This window comes from Aythya ferina, assembly GCF_964211825.1.
Source record: "Aythya ferina genome assembly, chromosome: Z".
NCBI lineage: Eukaryota > Metazoa > Chordata > Aves > Anseriformes > Anatidae > Aythya > Aythya ferina.
In genome coordinates, this window is record NC_140299.1 from 1097218 (window position 1) to 1122027 (window position 24810).

The 24810-nt window shown below is 47.0% G+C and overlaps 1 protein-coding gene across 29 annotated transcripts in view; it reads left to right on the forward strand.

Annotated features, from left to right (window-relative positions):
• LOC311426864 (transcription factor 4) overlaps positions 1-24810 on the forward strand; it is a 178042-nt gene that overhangs the window by 82088 nt on the left and 71144 nt on the right. For all 29 annotated transcript variants that reach the window (XM_084503628.1, XM_084503629.1, XM_084503627.1 and 26 more), the window contains one exon: positions 7772-7836. In XM_084503628.1, the coding sequence (XP_084359754.1) occupies positions 7772-7836 (65 nt within the window). The remainder of the gene's footprint in view (positions 1-7771; positions 7837-24810) is intronic.

The following is a 24810-nucleotide window of genomic DNA, read 5'->3' on the forward strand; positions in this document are numbered from 1 at the left end:
TGTTTTGCCATAGACTAAGCAGCTCGTAGTTTGTTTCCCCTGCATACCCAGCCCGAATTACCCCATCCAAATTGGTTTTAAGCCACCAAAATACTAGAAAAAAATAAATGCTGTTTTTTTTTTTTTTTCCTTAAATTTCCTGCGCCGAACAATATTACAAATAAATAACAGCTCAGTGGGGATGTGTGACTGAGTATTTAATAGTCTAGTGGGCAATCACGGGCTCGGGTACTGCTGCCCATAATTGCGGAGAGCTTGGGAAAATGGGGGAGAAAAGGGAGATAACTGGTTCAGAGACATCTACATTAGCAAGTCGCCGTTCATCTTGGTGATCAGACCTTTGAAATGGGCCAGAACCTGCTCGTGGTTGTCATTTGTGCCTTCCTCTGGGGCTCGCAGAGGATACTGCGGGGCCGAGACCCCAGCACGGGGAGGGCCGCGGCCGCCTGACAGGCAGGGTCTTTGTTAATCGTGGTGGGGAGGTGCAGGTTTGACCCCCAGCCTGGAAGATAAGGCTTTTGATCTCTTTATCCTTGCTCTTGTCCAACATGGTTTGTTTTAGTAGCCTTTTAATAAACGCTACTAGATAGGGGGTGGTTTACAGAGGGAAGATTTAGAGCCCAGACTTGGCTGTGGGAAGGTTTATTGTCCTCTTTCAATTCTGTGTCTTTCATGGCCTCAGATCCTTATCTAACTTGTTTTAAAGTGATTCTGGTTTCATGCTTGAGTGAAAACCCAGGTTTCCAGATACCCGATAAGGATCTCCTGAACCGGTCCCTGAACAAATGATGAGGGATCGCCCCGTGGTATATTTCAATTTGAAATAGCTCTGGGAGGCTCACTTAGGATAAAACAATATCCAGCGCTTTCCATTCAATTCTTAGATATTGCTTTCAGGTCTGGAGCCTTATTGCAACGTGTTTTTTTTTGTCTCACGTCTTTATGAAAATGCTGCCCCTCTTTATTACTCTGCTTCTTCAGTGCTGTATAATGCTTTGGGGTTTTTTGGGTCTGTAATGCCCCTGCCCATCTTGTGACTGTTGCATGCTCCGAGAATGAGAAGGGTAAATCACGGCGAGTAGGTTTTCTTAGAGTTTTTGTTTCTCTACAAAATCAATTTGCCCATTCTTTCCAGAATGATACAGGTGTTCAGGCTTAGATGATCATAATCATTTCCTCTAAGCTTAAATTCCATGCACATATGAAAAGGAAGGGAGGCTAAGGGGTGTTTACGAAGTCAGATGCATCTTCACGATGCGAAATGAAGGATCCCTTCCCATGGATGTCCCTCTGCTCCATGGCTTTTGGGTTTGGTGCCCAGTCCTTTGCTGCGAACTGTGACGATTAGGATGAGACCAGTCTTTGTGGGACCCAAATAGTGGCCACGATGGGGAGGACTCTCTAAGGTTTCCTTCACTCGTTAAACATTTCTTCAAACAACATTGAAATAAACATTGTTTTGTTTAAATACCAACTTTAAATACGAATGTTTATTATTCTGGTCTCAATTAGTGCGTGCACTTGCTGTGAAAGACGGCGACGTTCCTTGCCCACGGTGCCATATTTTTCATCAGTTGCCCAATTGCACCGATGGCTCTGACTTGGCAATAACTTCGTGCCCTCTCCTTAATTTCAAGGTGCTGAAAACCTGTTGCAGAGCGTGTGATGTGCTTGTATTGCCGGGTTAGATGCCAGTCGGTCCCTGTAATGCAGCCGTATCGTGAAGGCAAATCGGCACCCGCGTCAAGTGTTCCTCTTGGAGGACAGCGCGATGATCTTTGCGTTGATTTTGGTGGCTCTAGACAAGGACTAAGGGATTATTTTACGTATATCTGGCTGAATGTGATCTTCAATATTCTGTCTTCACATTCTTATCATTTCAAATGTAGTTTTGCCGCAGCTATTTTGTTTTAAAAGCACGCAAACAGCGACATCGCGTACTGCCCGGTAATAGATGCTATTATTTGGGAGCTTACAGAAATAGACGGAGCAATTTGCCTCAGTCTTTTGATTGGGGGCCAACGTTTCATGAACCAAGATCAGCGACAAAAAAAAAAATAAAATAAAATTGCTCTCCTGACTGAATATGCAGAGAGGGGAGCGTGGAGGGGTCGGGGCTGCCCCGTCCCGGGGCGCAGAGCTCGCGGGGAGCGCGGCTACGTGCATGGGGCCGTGATGCCAAGCCTGAGTGCTTCATTCAAGCCAGCCATGATCACTGTGAATATAATAAGCGATATGTCCGGGCACATGTAGAGGAAGGAGTTTGGCCCTAGGGGTGTTTGGGAATTAACCCTGCCCATTTAAGCAGGAGCATTAGGGCAGCGAGGGCAGTCGGAGATGAAGCACCACTTCTGCCCGGGCTCCCCTTCCGTTCCTTCGCTTGTTCAAATCAGATCCGTAGCGTTATTTTAGTACAGGTCTTAGGATTTAATTTCCTTTGCGTTTTGATGGTATTGTTTAAAAAAAGAGAAAGAAATCTCCTTTTGTAACAGCACTTGCTCTGGCATCGTAACGTCTCTTTAAAAACCATTACTGTTTACTGCACATCCGTGTAAGTGGAAAAATCCTCTTTCATGTCAAGCAGATCTCTTTCTCCTGGCATTGTGCTACGTTTTGGGGTGTGATGCCATTAAAATTATTGGGATTAATACCTTCCCTTAGCTTTGTCTCTAATTTATGGAGCTTCCCCGGATGAGTTGCTGTGGCATTTGGGCTATATCGCGCCCGGTCTTGCCCAAACTTTGTTTAAAATCTATTAGATTCCTTTCTTATTGTCTGTACTTCACATGGAGCACAAAGCAGAAATAGCTCATTAACATGATACTTCCATTACCATCGGGTGAGATGCTTTGTGATGTAAAATACGCTGTTCAGAACCTCGCTGAAATAAATAGGATATTTTGACTGTATATCCCATACCAGGAAGCGCATTACTGTTGGAGAAATATGTGTACATAACCTAGGTCAAGCCCGAGTTACTAACTGAGCCGAGCTAAGTAACTCTCTGCTGTGTAAATGTTGGCAGAGGAGAGATTGCGCCCGTACCCCCAGCTCCAGCACTTACTGCTCGGCCCCGCTTGCCCGAAACCGAGTCCAGAAAAAACCCTCATTTAATACTAAAAGCATTCTTTATGATTTAATTTACGTATCTTTTTTTTTTTTCTTTTAAAGAACAGAGTACACAGAAGTTCTGGAAAAAAAAATATAATAGAGAAATTACCTGCTGGCTCCTCAAAAGATAACGTGGGAGGGATAGGGTTGTTTTTTTTTGTCAAGGTCAAAAGATTGCAAAGCCCAGGAGAATATTCCTGGAGGGCACAGGGTGCGTGTATTTATTTCCCTGAGAGGGAGCTGCTCGTAGGTGTGTGTGGGTATATAATGTAGAATAGAGCTCATAAAGAGTTTTTTTTTTCTTTTCTTTTCTTTTTTTTTTTTAATTATTATTATTTTATTTTTTTTTACTAGGATAATTTGTAATGCAGTAGAAATTTTAACTTGGTTTCTATACGCTTCGTTTTTTCTGGATTTCAAATCTCGGAGTCAAAAATTAAAAAGAAAAAGAAAAAAAAAAAAGCCAAGAGTCCTGCTAATCTGGCTCTCAGAGACAAAAGCTGCTGTGCAGAGCCAGTCCCTGTGGCAAACGCAGAGAGCAGAGGTGGTCTTCGTGCACACGCGTGGGCGCGGAGAGGAGTCCTGCCCTCCTCTCCGCAGAGCTCGAGCCCTTCCAGCCTTGAGCAACCAACTTTGAACAAGCGTAGGAGAGAGCTGGAGATCGAGGCTGAAGTCAACTGATCCCCGATCGTCATAATAATGCAATTAAGCCCTGCTCCGGCCAATTCGGAGCCATTAAAATTTCAATCTTTAATGCTTTTTTATTTTTTTTTTTCCAGACAGGTTTTCATTCTTCAATCTAACCAAGAACCAAAGCCCAAATGTAGGGCATCGGGAACCTGAATTAGAATATTCTGGTTGAACTCATCTCTAAAAAAAAAGATGTCAAAGACGGAATCAATGTAAACATTGAATTCAAGTCGTTTATAGAAATAGCTTCACTTCCTTTTTCTCTGCAGATGGAAAGAGTTGCCTCATGCCTCTCATTCTGCCTACCCAAAAAAAGACAAGGTGCCCTATCTCCCAGGGCAGGGGAATCGGATGACTGGCATTTGTGCTTGGGAAGTTGCTTGAATTTTCTACTTAATTCGATTAATTTTTCAAAGCGCACCATGGAAAGGCGAGTGGCTTCTTTATCGATTGATTGGCAATCCTGGGCTGCTTTTATTTTATTTTTTATTTTTTTTTATTTTTCGCAGTTAAAAACGCGAGCGGAATATTTCGGAGGCGGTGGGTTCAGCTGAGTGAGGATAAGCAGGGCTCGTTTCTTGAAGGATTGAGGGAGCACGGCCGTGAGACTCGGTGTGTTTGTCAGGAACCAGGAGCTGCATGGAGTTCTTTGTCTCTCCCGTGATTGGCATGCACGGTGGCAATTAATTCAATAGATAGATTTTATAGAGAGATATTTACGCCCCCGAAGTTGCTACCTCGGATGGCAACCAAAATGCCTTTTCGGCATCACCTAAAGGATAAGCGTGCACTTGGAAGTGATTAACCACCCTTTGTAGGTCAACTTCTCCCATGAAGCTCCCGATTCAATTGTCAGACCAGAAAGCCACGGAAGGCTACGGGGTTTGTCGCACGCGTGGAGTGCTGCTAACAAACGGCACGTTTCAGCATTTGGTCCTCTAGGTAGAAAAAAAATTCATCAGACGTCTGCCTGGATTCGTTATTCGTCTGTATTTCAAGCTCCTTTTTTTTTTCTTTCTTTCTTTCTTTCTTTCTTTCTTTCTTTCTTTTTTTTTTTTTCCTTCCCCCTTCTCCTTTCCTGGCTCACGACAAAATATGACGGAGGGGTACTTTTCGGTTTTAAAATATGGACAGCGGTACTCCATGCAGTAAAAGACTCGAACGATTAATGCTACCCTTATGCCTCTTTTGAGTAGTTTTAGCCATGGGGCTTGGCACTGCCACCATTGTCTTTGTGCCAAAAAATATCCGCAGCGGCTGCCGCATTCTAGTACTAGAGGGGTTGTCTCGAAAATTCCGCAGTGAATGCGTCGGGTGTCTACATCGCCGTAGACGCTCTCTCTTTTTTAAAACATTAAAAAAAAAAAAGGGAAGGGAAGGGGGAGAGGGAATCTTTTAGCTCTCGGGAAAGGCGCAGCGCAGGCTGCGGTGCTCGAGCGCCTGAAAACGATGCATAATGTACAGGAAAGGGAGAAATTCAGGAGACGCTTTTGTATCTGCAGAGCACAAATAGTTGCTTAAAGAGCCTCCTCTCGCATATTATCAGCGCTCCCGCAAATTTTATTATCTGAAACAAATGTGCCAGTGAATTTGAAGCAGAAAATCAACATCAAGACTGTAGCTAATTTGAAATGGACAGTTTATACAAAAGATATTCCTCCCCCCCCCACCCCCCCACCCTTCCCGAAATGAAGTGTCGGTACGAAAAGTATGATAATTTCATAATTACAGTGAAAATCCGTGTGTGTGTGTGTGTCTCTTTGGAACGGTTTTCTTGACTTTTTCGTGAATTTGGGGTTATTTATTCTTAATAGAGCAGGCAGATCCCCGGCTGCACGCGGGAACAACACCACCAAGGAAAGGCAATAAAGTTAAAGGCTTACACCCGCCGGATGAAATTGTGCTCGCCCGTGATCTCCAAAGCTATCTGCTTGGTGGTAAAAGTGGATGCTAGAGATGAAATCTTTACAAGGAGCATAATCCTAAAAAAAAAAAAAAAAAAAAAGAAAAAAAAAAAAGTCAATCTCCTGCTGGCTGCTGTGCCGCTTTGGTACCTCACAGACTTCGACAGAGTCCTGGACGAGTGCCCATTGATGTCATGGAAACACTCAAATTACTGAGAATGATTCATGTCTATGCTGTTCTCTTATCCTCCCCCACACAAATAGAAGTAGATTTTAACCCTGACAACTTGTAATTTGCAGCGGGTTTATTTTTGTATCGGGATAAATATTTTTTAACAACTGAAATTAAGCCCAGGCTTGCCTGTGGCTGATCCGATAGGGAACGGGGGCTGCCGGCAGCCGGGCAGCGGCGCGAGGAGCGCGAGGAGCCCCCGGCGGGGCCGCGTGCGCCCCTGCCCCTCGCCTCGTGGGGCTGCCGCTTCGCCCCCTGCCCTCTCGTTGTGCCAGCAGGCCCCGGCATCGGGCTCCCGATCCCAATTTCGTTGCCGTTTCCAGCTTGAATGATCTCTGCGGAGTGCTCGGAAGCCGAGGGTGTGATCCGTCATCCCCCAGCGCTGTCAGAAGTTAGCGCGGGCGCAAAACGGCCCCCGAATCGCGAATAAAGCGCAGGGGTCCCCCCCGTGTTTAAGCAAGGGGTTTAGGTGGCGAACAACAAAAGCAGGAACAAAAAGAGGGGCGGCCAAGCAACAAAAGGAAGCTCCGGGCTTGGATTATTATAGGGGAACGGCAGGGGTTTGTTCCCAGCCTCTGTGCCAGCCTCGCGGCCGGCCCCAGCCGAGCGCCTGGTGTGGCTAGCGAGGAGGTGTGCTCGGCCACCTAGGTGTGCTGGGTGATTTGGGATCTGAGGTGAGCTCTCCCGTCCTTTGTCTGTCAGTCTGCCTCCCCGTGGGCTCTGCGGGAAATGGGGCCGGCGCTGGGAAGTCCCAGCAGCGGCGCTGCCAGCCCTGGGCACGCGTGTGCCGCTAGCCCCGCGTCCCCATGCCCCTGGAATTGCTTCTGGGACCATCCGAGGCTTCCTGGAGACGTCCAGCGGGTGGCACGATGCTGTCGGGGCCGTGTCTTGGGGTGTGGGTTCATCAGGGCACGGGGTGGCACTGGGGTCGGAGGGAGCATCCCGTCCTGGGGCACTCCTGGTGCTCCAGCCGACGGGAGCAACTTGGATGTGAGGAGTGAATTTTTTTGCTGCCTTCTCGGGTGTTGTGTGAGATGATGCCTCCCCCCGCCGGGATTATCCTCACCATAAGGGTGGTCTTTTAGTGTCAATATGTTTTGTATCAGCCCTCTTGACTGCTCTTTGTCTCACTAGCACGTGGTGTAGCGCTACTCAGCCGTGACTTAATGCTCTGCAGAAACCACCTCTTCCCTCCTCGGCTTTGCTCAAGCCTGGCCGTTCCCACCTGAAAGACCCTTGATTTTCCTTTGCAAACACGCCGTAACCCTACCGCTGCTGCACGCCAGGCCGGCAGGGACGCATTTTAAAGCCTTCCTGGGGGGGAAAAATAAAAAAGGAGAGAGTGGGAAGGGCGACTCGGGGCTGGCAGAGCGTCTCGGCAGCCGCTGGGCCCCCGTTCAAGTCCCCGCGCCGCTGGGGCGGCCGCAACTTGGGCAGGGGATGGCAAATTTCCAGCCCGGTGTCCGGCTGCCAGGTGCTGGGAAGGAATTTCCCCGTCCCAGGGATTGATGGAGGGGCTGTGCGGGTGCCCCCCGGGGAGAAAAGGGGCAGCACTCGGCATGGGGCAGAGCGGGGGCACTCCTCATCCCGGTTTCTGGAGGTGCGTGGAGCGGTGCCGCGGGGGTTAGGAAGTTTCTTGCACGTTGCCATTCTCAGCTGGAGAAAACCTGAATCCCTTTCTGCTGCCTGCGTGCATTACGCAGCCAGCAGGGCCTATTTTACATAAGTAAACAGCAGTGGGAAACGTGGGGAGCGTGGTGGAAAACACTCAGAGCCGCCGAGGCTGGCTGTTTGGATCCGTTACACACCTATTTGTCTTCTCTTTTATTAACAGGTAAAACAGAAAGGGGCTCGTACTCGTCGTATGGAAGAGACTCGAATTTACAGGGTTGCCACCAGGTAAGCGGAAGGCTGCTCAGCAGCGAGGTTGCGATAAATGCTCCGCGAAACGAGGCTCATGGCTGCAAGTTGGGCATCCCGGAGACGGGCACGGCGAGGGCTGCGAGCGTGGGCTCTGTCTGCCTCCTTTAAAGCTCCTGCCCAAGCTGTGCTGGCCAGGATACGGTTCCTGGAGGCTGACCTAACACTGCCCTGGTCCACGCTGCTGCAAACTATTGATTCTTGTCCCCCCCCGTAACAATGCTGCAGTGTTTTCGGCGCGGCGGCTCCTTCCCAGCAGCGCAACTCCAGGAAAGGCACCGCAGAGCTGGTGGCGGCCCCCAGCTTTGGATGGCTACCGCAATAAATTATAGTTTTCCTCGAATCTGTATGATGTTGTGTGAAAACAAGGTTGTATTGAGGGATAAAAATGTCTGTGAAAATATGATTTGTTGTCCCTTTTTGTTTCGGAATTGTTTTTGGCTGGAAGTCAAGGCCAGCAGGCTAACAGCAAAGCCGTCTCAAGGGAAGCATGCGTGAGCTAGAAAAATAAGAGTAGTTTAATTAAATAATAAAATGCCAATGTAATACAAAGGTATAGCATGTGTGTGTGTGCCTCTGTGCACTTTGCATTTGCATACCTTTAAGTCTCCAGAGAAAGTCTGAGTCTAAAAATACTATCAATAGCCTCAAGTCTGTGCTTTGTTTCGAGACAATTGATTTTTTTAAAAGAGACTTTCTTTTTAATTTCGGTAGCAATATTAATCATGTGTTTAAATTCATTTTGCTCACGAAGAGTGCCAGGCTTCCTTTTTTTTTTTTTTTTTCTGAGCGCGGCAGCTTCTGACTTTTGGGAAAGTATTGAAAGAGTTTAATGGCCTCCTTAATATTCAGAGCTTTCCGCTGCTCAAATATGCCAGGAGAGAAAAAAAAAGTAGGAATATGGGGATGCAGTTGGTTTTTGTGTTTTGAAAACAAGGCTAGGAGCTGGCAGGACGTGCTGCTGCCCCCAGCGCTCGCGTGGCACCCGGGGTCTGTCCACACATGACTTTCAGATTTCACCTCAAAATGCGCCTTTTCTTCGCCGTCTCTCGGTTTTCTTTCAACCTTCCCGTATTGGAAAGGGCTTGTAATACCCCAAATAAGTCAGAAATGAGTTCAGGATGCCTTGTCCAGGCATTAGAGCTGAAACCTCGCCGATTCCAGTAAGCAAATCGTCTCATGGCATCCACAGAGTGCTCTGCGGTCCTGTAGGGTCAGCTGATGGAGAAAACTTACTGCCCCGCCTACCCTCTCTCCTTTTTTTTGGGGTTTCACTCGTGAAAAATTGAAGAATATTAGGTAAATATTGCAAAAGTAACACGAATAACAGAATTTCCAACCCGGGGAATTTTCTTTCTGCCCATGCATCCGCTTTATTGAAGTGTAACGGAGAAGGGGATGAAGCAGATGACCAATGGCCAGCCGTGAAGGAGAGGAGCTATTTCTAAAAATAAGAACCTCTTGAATTCCTGAAAGGTACAGAAGGAATAATGCTGAATGCCAAGGCTGGACCATCTGTTGTCTGTTCTCCAGGCTGCAGAACTATCAGGATCCACCAAATTATTAACAAGCCTGAACCTTCAGGCTGGGAAGAAAATTTCAAAACCGCAAAGTCTACTGCGAGATTTCCGGGACGTGCTTTCGTGTGTGCTGAGAAAGATGAGCTAACCTAGACAGGAGATGCTGAGGAAGAGGATATTTGGTCAATTCCAAGGAAAATATCAATGGTGATGACACAGAAAATTAAGAATACCCGGAAACTTGGAGTTTCCAGAGGGCCCTGTGCAGCGGGAGGAGTCGCGTGCGCTCCCTTTTCCGAGACCCAGGAGGAGCGTGCAGATTTTGTTGATTTCTGAAAGGTAAATTGCTACCTCCAGATGTGATGCATTGCTCTCTGTAGATGAGTTCCTGGAACAATTAAGGAAAACTAAATACCTAACGATATTGAACTTGCTACCTATTAATCTTCTGGTACGAAAAAAACCACCAACCCCTCTTGGTGCAGACGGCAGCGGCGAGCTGAGGTTTCCTCCCCGTGCTCCGCTCACACCAAGGAGAAGAGGTCGGGCACGCGGCGAGCCATTTACTCCAGGATGGGTTTTATTCCCGAGCCCAGGGCCCAATTCTGCTCTCACGGAAAACTGTAGTAAATACGGCACTGATTACAGTGGGAATGGAGGCAAGCTCATCTTGGGAACCATTTAATTCCATTAGAGAGAAGGCAGCAAAGAAACATGTACCCAAGTTGTTGTCAAGGCACTTTTGAAATACTGGCTTCATTCGAGTTAATGACAAAAACCTCATTTCATTCAGTCAAGTCAGGATTTTGTGTGTTGTCTTAATTCTGCGCTACTCACCATCTCCCCACAGATCCATTTTTTTTCCTTATTGGGCTGGTTTGGGGGGCATTAGCAAGGCAGTGGCATTTAACAACGCGCTCCTACTTTATCCATCTAACTTTATCCTGGTTCCGCGCTTCGGCTTCCCAAATGATAGATAAAAACATTACTTAAATAGCACGATTTAAAGATAAAAGAGCGTTTGTGAAACATTGATTTTTCTTTCTGCCAGAGGGTCTGGATATCCAGAATATCATTGCTAGACTATCGGTAGCGTGTGCTGCTCGGCGTAGCGAGGCTCCACTCATCGGTTAATAAATAGGCGATGGGGCCGACTTTGAATAATCCAGGGCCACCGTGTTTTGCTGGGCAATGGTTAATTCCCAAAAGCGCTGAATAAAGAGACCTGTAAAGTGAGCTCGGTGGCCAGAAAGCATCCACCGTAGATTTCCAAGGCAACGCATGAGATTGTCTGGGGGAATAAATTAAGAGTTCCTGGCCGATTTGGATTACGCCTTTTTGGCAAGTGCCGAGTGAAGGACGTTTGGCATGAGGTGCTTTAACTTCAAGCAGAACCCCCAAGTCCTGGGATGACTTGTTTTTACTATTAGGAAAGTGAGCCTCGGTGTTGCTTTTGGCTGTGCTGGTTTACTCGGTGTTGCAGAAATACTCCGAGGCTGGCTGGAGCCATCCCATCTCCAAAGCTGGGTCAGGAACGAAGCGTTAAGGTAAAGCGAGTCGAGTTACACAAGCTCTGCCAGTTTTTGCTCTTTTTTTTGGGGTTTGTTTTTAAATACCTGCTCCCAAAACGTAATAAATCCCGAATGAGATCATATCTGCCGGACTTCAGCTTGACTCAAGGCACCGTGGCACAGGGAAGGGCTGCCAAAGGGAAGGCCACAGGCTCCCTCCTGACCTCCTTGCTGTGTGCCCGGGCTCCTCTCTCCTCTCCATCCTTCCTTCCCTTGCTCCCCCATCTCTCTGGAGCATGGTGGCAGGGAAAAAAGGGTCACACATCATGGGCGAGGGGGATCCCAGCGCGTCCAAACTCCACGGGACTTGGCGAGCCTGAGAGGAGTCCCTGGCACAGGCCTTGGGTTTTAATTTTTGAGCACTCAAGGCTCGCTGAGCAGAGCAGGGGGTGTTTATAACACACCTTAGACAGGGATTTTGTACGGGGGCAATGGAAATATTGCTGGAAAACTTGAAAATGAGCATAATGGGGATGAAAGACCGAGGCAGCTTCTGTGGCAAGTGCGTGTGGATTAATTCAGCCCAGCTGCCCGTGCCTGTGTGCCCACGAAGTGTGTAAATCCTTGCATAATGGCGTTCTCGTGCTGAGGAGGGAATGGCCAGAAATAGCGATTGCCCATTTTCTTTTTTTTTTTTCTTCCCCAAGTCCTGGGACTTCCTTTTTCTGCTGCGAATTATTGAATTGTTGCGACATCTCTAATTATGTGAAGAGGAGTCCAAGCAAAGAGAGAAAGGAGGGGAGGAAAAAAAAAAAAAAAAAGAAAAAGAAAAGGGATTATCTTTTTATCTGCCATGTACTTTTAAAAGGCCCTTCTTCAGTGCTTCATTCAGCACGAGATTGAGCCTAATGCATATTCTGAAATCAGGCTTCCGATTGAAGCCACTGCAGAATAACTGCTGGAAAAATCACTCTGGTAGCACATTCTTCACTATCTTGCAGAGCGCTTTGGGGTTTTGTTTTTGGGGTTTTGCTTTCCTTTTTTTTTTTTTTTTTTTTTCCTTTTTTTTTTTTTATGGCCTGACCACATTTTCCTAGTAAACAGTAAAAAAAAAAAAAAGGCAGCTCTCTGGCTGCAGCCAGGGAAGGTGTGAGCAGGGGTTGTGTGCGTGTCAGCGCACAGCGCCGCTGCGCTCGGAGCTGCTTCTCATTTGTACTTTGTGCAGGACCGGCAGGGCAAAGAATCTCTGCGGTTTTATTGGGATTGTATACAATAAGTTATTAAATTTCATCTCTGTAATACACCTGCAGTAAAATAACAAAACATTACTGCACTTAAGGAACATGTGTGTGTGTTGCAATGTTCCACCCCTCCCTTCCCAACAGCTGCTTACGGATTTCAAGATCCATTGTATGTATTCCCTAGAGCCCACCTCTAATAATCGAGACACATCTGCCATTGCAGTGTTATAGGCATATGTAGTTTTATTGAAAACTATACCTGTATAAAAAAAAAATTAAATAACTCCTACCGCAATTAAATTGGCAAGCTACCTTTTCTGCAGATCATATTGCAGACCTCTGGAGACACAGCGAGTTCATTTGATTCTTCTGTTACAAATCACTTAGTAGTTTTTTGCTTAGTCAAATAATGAGATTTCCTCGCGGTTTGATGGCGAGATTCCTCTGCCTATAACAATTCCTCCATCCCTAGAAAAACACACAGAAAAGCTATCCTAAGATGATAAAAGATACCTAATGTACCAAGGAATGCGGGTCCTACAAAGTCTACTGCTAATCCGTTTTTGTGATGAGATGTGAAGCGCCAGTACCCTTAATAAACCCAACGGTGCTTTGTTTATTTGCTGTTAAATATTTGGAGTCTCCGACCTCTTGGCTGGGCAAAATGTGCTTACCAGCCACAGCTGCGTAGGGATGTGATAAATAAGAATAAAAAAAATAAAATTATCCTCTACTGTAAGCACAGCCTTTGATACTTTGATACCAGCTAACATCCTGGCTACCGTGAGGTCTGTGATCAGTGGGGCTGGGAAGCAGCGCTTCTCCTGCTAACTTCTGTGGTGATTTATAGCTGGAGAAGGTTCACCTCTTGTCATCGTTTGTGCTCCAGCATCTTGCTGTGGGAGGTGGAATCATTGCTTCTGCTCCAGAAATTAGTTCTAGCGCCCATAAACTATCCTCCTGTGATCGTGGGCACGTTGTGGACTAATGTTTTGGATGTTACAGCACTAAAATAATGACATAAGAGATAAAATTTCCATGTTAATCAAATGTATTAAAGGAACAGACTTAAGTTCAGATGTCTGAATGGCTCATTTAGCAGAATTCCTCATGCATCCAGAAAGACACGGTTTCATTGTCCATATCATAATTGAAGAAATGCTAAAACCCAACACTGCAATTTAGTGGTAAAAGGAAGTGCTTTTCTCTTAGCCCTTTGGATCAAATGTTAAGCTGAGGGCTATTTTGTTGGAAGTGAGCATTCCAAGGGCACCTTTCTGGAGCTTATAACCTGGCAACAGAATAGCACTGCTATTTGTAATGTGCAATAATAGGTTTATGTTGTGGTTGAGTGCTAATAGGAGCTGGGTTTGCCTGTGCAGTCACTGCACTCTGACTTTCCGTGCTATCGTCAAGGCGATAAAAAGGGGAGTGATGCTCGCCCGCGGTGGTACCACAGCGAGCTGTGACCCCGCCACGCTGCACGGTGCTGGTTCAGGTCTGGTCAGGGCTTGATGGAGGACCTCCAGCAAAAAGGCGGCCTGCTTTGACCAATTCTGGCAATTTGCAGGGCTCAGAGTTGAGTGGTGAGTGCCCTGGCGTGTCTAAGGGTGACAGCCGAGGGTGGTGGCCTTGGCATGTAAGGTATGGCTTGGCGACTTTTGCTGATCTAAATGCATAGAACCTAAAAACCACCCCCACCAACAAAAAATCCAACCCATCCATGCCCAGGTGGGTCTCGACTATCACCCCCCATCCCAGTAAAAACCCGTTTGCTGGTGTTTACGTGGAATTTCCCCTCTTTCCAGTTGTGCCCTTTGGGTTACTGGCCTGCAGGGCGTTCAACTCCAGCTCTACCTGGCCGTTTTCGGGAAGCACGGCGAGACCAGGAGCTCGTGTGTGCATGCACACAAACAGCATGCGTGGCCAGGCTCTTGGCAGCTCCCCGTGCAATAGAGGCGATTTTAAATCTTCTTTTCTTGGGGTCTGTAACGCTGAGGAAAGCGTCGACCTCTTGTCGTTGCCACAAGCCCACGTGGCCGTTTCTGTAGCATTCTCTGCGCGCTGTCGCATTGCTCATTTCCAACAGACCATTGCCAATAGCCTTTTTACTGCCCAGAAGTTACTCCACGCTTCCACCACCCCCTTCTGACATGTGGTTACCTGCTGCTTTGCAGGGGAATGAATAGCATCTTTAATCACACTTAATTACCATGCGGCTGCAGACAGGAACTTCACATACAGAACAGCTCAAGATGGAGAAACGAGATCTTTCACAGGCACGGATAGACGCAGAAGGCTGATTATTAAAATAAACACTGTTTTCAAAATGTATGCTACACAAATTTTGGTCGGGATCTGTACTTTCTAAGAGAGCTATTAATTCACATTTATAAGGAATAAAATTCCTCTCGTTTTGCAAACTTCTTTGCAGCGTTTCTCGTTGCAATTCAGACAATCTGCAAGTTGTCCAGATCTCCCCGAGTTTCGAAACCTAGTGCATCTCTTTTGCTTACGCTTTGCATGGGCTGATATTTATATTTTAAGTCATTCAAATTAGTCAGTAAACAGTCCGGTACGTGTAAACACCGAAAAATCAGTGTTTTAACAAACCAATGCCATAAATTCAGACAGCAGACATTTCTTGCTGCATTGGCTCTAGAATTTTTTTCACCTGTTTCACTGCATACTCCTCGGGAAGGTCCAGATAAACACAAGCCCATGATCTGTATATTTTTAAGAGCTTTCCAGTAAACTCTCACCACCTGATTTTCACAGAAAGCTCTTTAACTTCCTCCTCGGTAATAGCTGGAGGAAAAAAAAAAAAAAAAAAAAAAAAAAAAGAAATATGTTCACATCCCCCTTGAAAGACCGTGTTTCAGCACTGCAGTTGCCCCTCGGTGTCTGGTGCCAGCCTTCACCAGCAGTGACCTTAGAGGTGGTTTTCCTACAGGACATGATGCTCTGGCCGGGCTTCTTTTGTTGTGTGATTTATTCCTTTGCTTCTTGGCTTAAAAAATAGGAGCAATTTCTTCTGACAAGTAGAGATTTCAGGGAATGGATGAGGATATGAATCCTAGCAGCTATTTATGTATGGAATAATTAAAAACAATGACTAAGTTGTGCTCTCATCCTGCCTAAAAAAAGAAAACCCGCTGATACCTCAGACACACAAGCACCATCAAACGGCTTTGGAGTTGTCATGGAGCGTTCCTCACTTCTTTAGGAAATTCTTTGTCTTCTCACATCTGAAGGTGCTTCTCTAGCTTGTTTTAATTCAGTATTAAAGTAATTCTCAGAAAGGGAAAGGACTGAATGACAAACTGCCCGGGGCAACACAGCGTGGGACATTCCAGGTAAATGGGATTTGGGCTCCGTGTCCCACCTGTGTTGCCTATGACCCTTGGGAGCCCCCCAGTTACCTAAAGGCCTTTCCTGGGCCTTACGGGGCCATTCAGAGATGTGAGGCAGAGGGGTGGTCAGAGCCTGCGAGCAATTCCCGGTATTGGGTTCACTGAATCACCCCCTGGGAGCAGAAACCCCTATTTCAGCGCAGCCATGCCCGACTTAGGCCATCTGTAGGCTGGGGACCATCGACCAACGAATTAGCAAGGCCTTGTGGTGTGTCTTTCTCGCTTCCCCTTTCCTGTTTTGCTTGATTTTCGTTGTTCCCCTTTCACAGCCTTTTTTTTTTATTATTATTTTTTCCCCTGTAACTGTCTTGTGTTTTGCTGCAGTCTGTGGCTGGTGTGAGCACAGAGAGAGGAGGAGGAGGCTTTGTGTGAGGGGCTGGACGTGCTCCTCACAGGTGGAGGAGTGGGTCTTGAGCCCCGTCACACCTCTAAAATGGACATTGTTTGATAGATTACACAAACGATCAAACTTTTTGTGTGAGGGAGTGGGATTTTTTTCTCGCTTTCTCAATCCTGTGGGACATTGGTGCCTGCAGGTCAGCAGGACAGTGCGTGTGGGCTCTGGGACAGCCCGCCAAAAACTTGGCATTTTTGTAAAGTTCAGTTTTTGGCTCTTGAAGGTATCAGTAAGAGGTGGTTGAAGGTATCAGTAGGAGGTGGTTAGTGCCAGCCACGTGCTGGTGTTTGTGGAGGATCAGCCGAGCTCGGAGGAGAGCCATGGGCCCGCGCCTGCCCACCCACCAACGTGCCCACTGCTGACCAGGCCACACTCCTTGCAGGTAAACTTAAAATACCTCCCTTGGCCTCTCCTCCAGTCAAACAGTGCAAAACTCTGCTATTTCCACACTTGCCAGCTCTACAGGCCAGATATTTTCCAAATTCTTCTTATTTCAGACCTGTTATTGTTAGGCTGGACGCGTGGCCGCATGGGCTTCCCTCATACCGCCCTCTTGCTCTCTCATGTCCTCGGTCTTATTTACCTCAGGAGCAGCATTTTTAAAGTAGATTTTCCCCCCCTCTGGCTTTGAAAAGTGCCAAACACATTGTTGGTGCTTAACAAATAATAAATAATAATACCCCAGAAGCCAGGTATGTCTTTATGCCTTCGCAGCAGATGAGGTGCATGTCTGCCAGGCATTCAAGTCTTGCTGCAGTATGTTTAGCAACAATGGAGAAGTTAATATTTTTATTTTGTTTTGAAGTTAATGACAGGATATAGCCATCTGTCTGCATGTTTATAGGTCTTTCCATTTTATTTTTTAACTGTTTTCCTTCTTTGAAAATGGATCCTGCTTGACTGTCAGGAGATTATTATTTTTTTTTAAGAGTAAAGGTATAAGCTATACGAGAGGTAGAATTATGCATATTTCCTTGCCTTTCAAAAGTATCTGGGGAAAATGCATATAAAGTCAAATAAAAACCAACGGAATCACTGAAAATATAACTCACTTGGGTATTCCTCTGTTGGTTTTTTACATCCCACTGTAATATACAGGATTACCTTTACAACATAGACAGTGGATAACAAGGTACTGTGACAAATACAGTTTCTAGACAGAGATTGTTATTCTTTAATGCAATGCAAAAAAAATGCCAATTAACTGCCCAACACATTATACTCATCTACAGAGAAAATCAGCCAGAAAATCCCCCTTGCTTTATGGCCTTAGATGAGGCTATCTTGCATCGTCATGAAGAGTCACCTGCATCTTGTCCCATGTCTCACTGGGAGCAGAGCTCCTCTGCCTTTACCTAGTGCCCTTCCAGTCCCTGTTGTCCCAAACACTACCCAGTAGTCATGTCTTGGTTCATTGCTCCCCTTTTTGGAAGGCTTTGGTGTTGAACAGTGAGAATTTTCCATGAGTCCTTACTATTTTCTTTAAAATATATATTTCCTCTTAATCATTTTTTCAAGTTTTATTCTGTGATGACCAATCTTTGGCAGGCTTTATAAAATGACTCATTTGTAGCCCAGCTTTGGAAGACTTGTGAGAAAGGACGCTTTCAATTCGTGCTCTTCCAACAGCACCAGAGGAGTGTCCTTCATCTATGGTGCAACCACGGCGCAACACACATGGAAATTTCTACTGCTCGTGCGATTTATGGGCACATCCTGATATCGTACGATGGACTTCATGTGGTCATACACATGTGGAACAGCACAGACAATTTCAGGATTGCAAGTGTACAAAAGGAAATCACCTTTGATGCATGTTTTGAAGTAGCCCAGCAAGGACAAGCGAGGCTTCTTCCTCACATATTCTTGCCACTGGGTAGGGCAGCAACGATGCTGTGCCAGTGCCCTTTAGTTTTCCAGTTTCTAGAATCTCATTCTGAAGCTGGTGGGATTCACAACGTTTGTCGTGTAACTTCTGCTGGCTCTTTGCTTTCTTTTCTGCTGCCTTCCTTTATTGGTTCCGTGCTGCAAGGCACGTCGTGCATCTCCACGGGGCGCTAGGTGCAGGCGAGAAGAAAGCAGTGTCTGTGAAACGTTGCTCTCTCCGCAGTGCTTCTGTTTGGCCTGGTGTTTCCTTTCTGCCAAGGAGCTTAGCTTAGCGGCTTTGATTTATTTGTAAATGATGTCTTGCAGATAAACCGAGTCCACATTTTGTGACGTTTGTCCCTAATGGCAGCCGGGAGGGGTGCTGCCAGCCCTGCTCCACGCCAGCTCTTTTCTGCATCTTTTTGGCTAGGAAAACATTACTAAACCTTGTACTGATGGTGGGAGTCAGACTTTGTAAAGAAATAAGAGAAAACCCAGGTGGGGACATGTCCACAGGCAGTCCTTTGCTGACTATGGGCATCGATACCGGCCTGTGCAGGCATTTGCTTTGAGTGGATGGCTCGTGCTGGCTTCCCCAAAAGCAGCAGTATTGCAGAGCAGGAGCAAAGCCTCTCTCTGCAGCGTAGGCAACCAAAATGCTGCCTCCACAACACAGAAGATCCTCAGCACCTCTTCCACGCAGAAAGGAGGGAGGAAATGCAGCCGTGTGATAGCAAGCAGGACATGGAGCAGGTCTGCTCTCCCCTAGCTGCCCCAGATGCCCCCTTGGAGGCACCTAAGTAGGCAAAACTGCATTTTCACTTGAAAGTGCATTTTCTGAGCTAGCTGCAGGGCAGCATGGAGAGCTGGCCGGGTGGCACGCTCTGCTCTGACTCACCCAAACGCCAGCTTGCTATCCTTTCACCTGTGTCAGCACAAAAAGGTGCTTTTTCTTCCTGCCCGTTCCTCAGAGCAGCTGAATTTGCCAATTTTGTTGTTGTCGCAGGGCAATTCTAATTTATTTATATTTTTTTGGTCCTGTCTTCAGCACAAGGTGACCTGAGCTTTGCAGACTGTACTTGAAGTGAAGAAGCCTTCACGTTTTGTTCAGCCACAGTTATACATCATGTGCGGGGGGATCAGTTTCCATCGGGCAGCAAGTGTCTTAGCTACGTGAAAAAAGACCCTGAGGAGCAGAGGGAAATTTGAAAGCGAGGATAAAGGAAAGTTCCTGTAGTTTAAGCTCCACATTCATGCCGTTGGTTGGCTTTATGTGTGCTTGCATGGATATAGAAAAACAAAAAAGTGATGTTATAGCACCGAGAGGAGGCTGGGGGGACCCGGCCACCCCTGCCCTCCCCGCGGTGTGCATGGGCTGACGGCGAAGCCACGAATGTGATTTATTTCCAGCTTGTCATGTACCGTTGGGTCCCAAGCCCACTTCTTCCCCCCAGCTTCCTTTCCAACGTGTGCTTGAGGTTTCACTTCCCTGCGCCTCACCCCAAGCAAGCTCAGGCTTCTTGATGTGAACGTGGGGATGGAAACATCCCTCCCAAGCCCCTGCGAGTCCCAAGCCCTGTGTCGGATGTGCAGGATCGTTTGAGGAGCTTTAAATAAAAGCTTTTAGTCTGCGGACAGCTTTTTCTTTTTTCCTACAAAACCTTGCTTCTGCCCTAAAAAAAGGGGGGAGGGCGTTGTTTATCTTTCAGGCTGATGAATAGTAATAAGTCTGAAAATAAAAAACAAAACCACGCACTCACACACACATCCTCCGAGGCGCTTGAAGTATTTAGCATGGGTTTTGTTATTTTTTTTTTTTGGACAGGAAGTTTCTTCGGTCTCTTAGATGTCTGTACGGCAACTTTTCTTTGGTTAAAAATATTACTAGCATAATTTCAGCAAAAGGCCGTTTCCCATGCATTTGAACTTCTGTAAGCCTTTTTCTCTGTGTTCTCCCATTCAAAGGGAAAACAATAATTATATCATTAAAAATGGGAATTCAGCCACCAGACACCTTTTCAAGACTGAGGCGTGTCAGGGTATTTTACCCTGCCTGAGACAACCTGAGCCAGGATTTTTGTTGTAAGCCGTTTGTAGTCGAACGCTTACACGGGGAAGAGTGATGATAATTGACTTGTTAGGTTAACGGGGCTTTTTTTAGGGTTTCTCATAAGTTGCCAGCGAGAGCCATTTTGAAGCGAGCAGCGGTAGGACACCCTCACTGAATCCTGTTGAAGTGCTTACTTGAACTGAAAAAAAGCAGAGCCCGGCGAAGGAATTCCTGCCAGCGACTCTTCGGGATTTTTTCTCAGGGAAAAACCAGTGTAAAAACGTCCTTCTCCTCACAGCGTTGGCTTCTGCGTGTCATTAATCCTCCCTGTCTCCTATCCGTCTCTGGGAGATCTCTGGAGATCCACTCTGGATTTCCGCGGTGTTTGGTGGCAGATTGTTCTGGGCTGGATCTTCTCGGGCACGGGCGCTTGTGCAGGGCCCCGTTCTTCATGCTCTCAGCCACATCCAGCTCCTTTCGGGCCCGCTGCTGTTTCCAGAAGCATTTCTCTGCTCGGGGAGCACATCTGCAGGTGAGGACGTGGGCTTCGGTCCCGTGTGGCACGGGGACAACCTTGGCACCTCGGCCACCTGCAGCACCGGGGAGTCACCAACTGCATCATCCCGTCCCCTCTGGGCACAGCCAGCAGCACGAGGACTCTCCAACCACGAACCACTGCCCATGGACTTGGACCAAAGTCTCCACTTGCCTCTTTCATCCCGTTTTCCCCTGCCACCCTCACGCGCTGGGCGCTTTTGGGATCATCCCCAGAGGTGGCACGGGGCAGCCCCTTAAACGTGGCTGTTGTAAGGCTGGTTTTGGGAACCCGCCGGTATCGTCGTTTGGGCTGTGGCAAAGGAGCTATCTCCAACTCCAAGCACTTCCAGCAGAAGCTGCACAGCAAAAAAAAATAAAAATAAAATCACAAACAGAGCAAAGGCTGCATTTAAAAAACTCCTTAGTTAGGAGGAAGTCCCTTCTTCCCTTGATTTTTTTTGTGCCTCGCACTTGTTCAGTTGAATCGCTTTTTATCCACGTTTCCCCGACCGCTAGGAAACGAAATATTTTCATTCTCCTGAAGCTTTAGAAAAAACCCTGAGAACTGTGCCGTTGATGGCGAAATCATTCACTGCAAATGCGAAAGCCGGGATCGTTAATGCAGACGAGTAGCTAACCTTTCGTGATAATCAAGCGGCGGTGTAATCATCTGAGTCATCGTGCATAATGGTGAATAAAGGCAGGGGAAGAAGCAAACATACGAGAGTAAATGTGGGGAAAACGAGCTCAAAAGTTACAAATCTTTTTTTTTTTTTTTTTTTTCTCCTGCTCACCTGGAAGAGATGAGGAAAAGGAGCGGAGAAGAAATTGGAAATATGCTGCTGGAACCACCGAACAAACTTGAGAAGTTCCTTCTGTTGTGCTGCTATTAAAAAAAAAAAAAAAAATTGGGAAAAATTTCTCCAGAAAGCTTTAAGCCTAAAGAGCGATTTTAAATTATGCAGATGAAGAGAGAGTGAAAAAAATAAAATAATAATAAAAAAAAAGTAGAGAACTGCTCCTGATGACATTAATGCACGAGGGCTGGTTGAACATGAAAAATGAGTTGATGATACCTGCAAGCGTTTTTTTCGAGGCAAAGGTCAGAGTCGAAAGCAAAGTGCTGAGCACCGCGCGCAGCCGTCTGAAGGTGCTGCCCTGGAAGGCAGAAGGAACGAGCCAAAAAGGTTATTTGCCGTCAAGATGGAGCAAAGAAAACAACCAGAGGAAAATCTCTCCTGCTCCGTGCTCGTGAGCCTTCCCCAAAAACCAGAACTCGGTGAGAAATAAAATCTGGCTGCGAGAAGCTCCTTTGTTCCCTCCAAGCCCAAATTTTTCTGTAAATACTTCGAAGAATTACGCTTGGTTGAGCAAAAAGGAAAACAGTACCTGAGCTCGAAAACATCCTCGGTGGAACCCGAGGAAATTGTTGCTCTGTGTTTGCCATCAATGCTTTGCAATTTACACTTGGCATTAGAGAGGACTACTGGACGTAAACGACACACAGAAGATTTTTCAGAGAGCTGCCAAATTTCCAAAAGCCAAAGAAAGGAGTATTTGTAGGAATTGGACAGATTACGAACAGATGCCCTGATAGTCACGTGATAAGTGGAAATTTAGTTTCCTAATTTGATTAAAAGCAGAGGATTGAAATCACAGAAGGAAGTAACCAAGGAATGATTCAGATGTCTATGCGGCATGACTTAGTTAACTTGACTTAAGTGAAAATTCATAAAGCGAGGGGAGGGCATGGAGAAGGAGCCACGACCTGGCTGAGGAGATGCACTGCGGCATCCTGCGAGCTTGCGAGAGGAAGAAGCAAACAGAGCGGTTGCAGTTCGAAATCGGGCGTGTTGAAAAAAAAAAGAAGAAAAAAAAAAGACCTCCCGTTCCTCTGTTTCGGCATGAATTAATGTGATTTCGTCAAATTTAGGTTGCTTGGGGTGCACTGGGTGTGGAGAAGGCCAAGCGAGGTGGTGGAGGCGCGGGTAGCCGGCGGGGGAATGGCCTGGGCCACGCTCCCTTGGGCTGGTGTTTGGTGGGAGCACCCCAAATTGTGCCGTGGGGCTCCAGCACTGAGGGTGACTGCATCCATCTCGGCTTGAGCTCTTTTTTTTCTGGAGGAAAATGTGATTTGATCGCAGAACGGGGAAAGCAAAAAGGTTTTGGTCTTCAAGGGTGCACGGCCTTGTGATGCGAGGGCTGCTGGAACAGCAGGGAAGTGGCCGGGCTCTTCTTCTTGGCCGAAGTGCCCGAATTCTTCTCGTCCATGGGAAGTTTATTGCGAAAGGGGCTTGCTTTTCGATCCATGCGTTTTCCCGTGTGGAGTGGGGACCATCTGTCCCGCGGCCCCCATCCCTCCGCCGGGCTGGGGAGCGGCGAGCGGGGCTGCAGCTGTGCGCGGGGACGCTCGGCCCTGAGCGCCGCGCACAATCGCTTGGCAGCCGTTCAGAAAAGGAGCTTAATCTCTCCTCCTCTAAGCCCGTTTTTCTCTTCCCTGCGACGTCCCCGCAATGGCGCGTTTGATACCGGATCACGATGCGGCAACAAAAATAAAATACAAAAATCTATCCAGGTTGTCAGCAAAAAAAAAATAATAAAAAAGGCCCTTTCTGAAATATTTTTTTTTTCCTGCTCAGTTTTATCATTTTATCAGAGGATTTTGGATTAGGGGCTTCAAGGATCTTTACCTTTAATCTGAACTGATGTGCTGTTAGCGAGCGGCAGCGCTCTGCCGTACCCTACCCTCACCTGCTTCTACAGTAAAGGGGATAGAAAACAATTTTTAGAAATCTGTTTCCTACCTACACGGGTCTGAAGCAGGAATTGAAGCGAAACGCTTCTTGGCATCCGTGTGATTTTGGTTGGAGGAGCAAAACTCCAGGTTGGTAATGGAGCAACGTTTGTGTTTCTCCAGGAGGGTAATATCGCATCCATATGGATCTTCCTTTGCCGGAGCAGGCGCGCATTTCCTCCCCATCCAGCTTTCAGTCTTTGTCTAGTTATTCAAATCTGGGAGGCAGGACTCACTGGTTAGTGACTTATTTTACAGATTACCAGAAAGAAGACAGGATTGCGTGGAGCAAAAGGCAAAAACATTGCAACTGATGAAAAACACAGCCGCGTGCCTCCGCGCCATCTTGCTCTGTTGCGTTTCTTTTCTTCCGGGGTTGGGTTTCGCTTCAACCTACCATCCGACTGGCAAATCCCGCGCGTTATTCGCTTTGTTTATGAGAAAACAAACAGGCTGCCAAGTGTACAGGTCCGCGAGCATCCGCCGGCAGGATTTGTAGAGCTCGAGGGTTCGGAGTGTGTGGTGGCTCGCCGGTTGCACCCAAAGACGCGCCGCTACGTCGAGCACATCCACGTGGCGAGCCCCTCTGTAAAAAGTCTGCAAGGAAGCTTGACCAACGTAACATTTTGGGGTTAAGCTCATCTTTTCTTAGTGGTAAATACCAACTTTGATGCCCAATCATTCACGCCGTGCCTGAGACCCAATTGGGAGCAAACGCAAGCTCCAAAAGCTGGGTGATCTATGGCCCCGTGGCTTGCAAACGTTTCATCTTTCTCTTTGTTGCAGGCCATTAGCAGTGTGACACGGAGGCTGAGCAGTAATAAATGCCCATTGTTCCTTCTAGGAGCATCTCGGAATAAGTACAGATATGTTTTTTAGCCGACTTTTCCTCCCTGGAGCGCTCGCAAGGTCCCCTTAAGCGCACAAACCCTCCTCTTTTTGTAGCCTGTGCCAGACAAAGGAGGGCGCTTGGGTGGTTGGGGCTATTTTGGGGGTTCGGACTCTTTTTGGGACCGAATGAAGAAATCAGCCCGCGACACTCAGGATGGAAAATTTGGGAGATATGTTTGAGAAAACTCAGTCTTTGTGGCAGCGAGAGCTTCTTGTAGCCGAGCTCCTGTGCTGAAATCACTGGGAGGTGGACACGTAGCATGAGCCAGGAGCGGGCTCCGCACGGGTGCTTGCGTGCGCCCAGCCCGGCCGTGGGGAGCCCCGAGGGCACCCCGGTGGGTGCCAGCTCCAGCCGCAGGTCCTTGAGCCCGTCCAGCCCATCCATCGCCCGCATTTCAGCACCTACCTGCTAGGTCAAGAGGAAGGAATAGTCATTGTGAAGTGCAACTAGTGGCAACGAGAAGCATTCGATCACGGAGCAAACAAAAGGCGGGCAGCCCGTCGGACCGGGGCATCTGTTTACTCCTCATCTAATAACGCAAATTTGGGATCTTTTATTTTTTGTTTGTTTGTTTTTGTTTTTTCCCCGTAGAAACCTCTGCATCTTTTTTTTCTAGAGAGAAATGTTTGGATGAAAAAACAAAAACAACATAGGGTATGTGTGTGTTTTCTGCTCCCGAAGTGAATCTTGTTTAAGCTCCAATAGTTTGCAAACGCTGTCTTAGAGACTTTT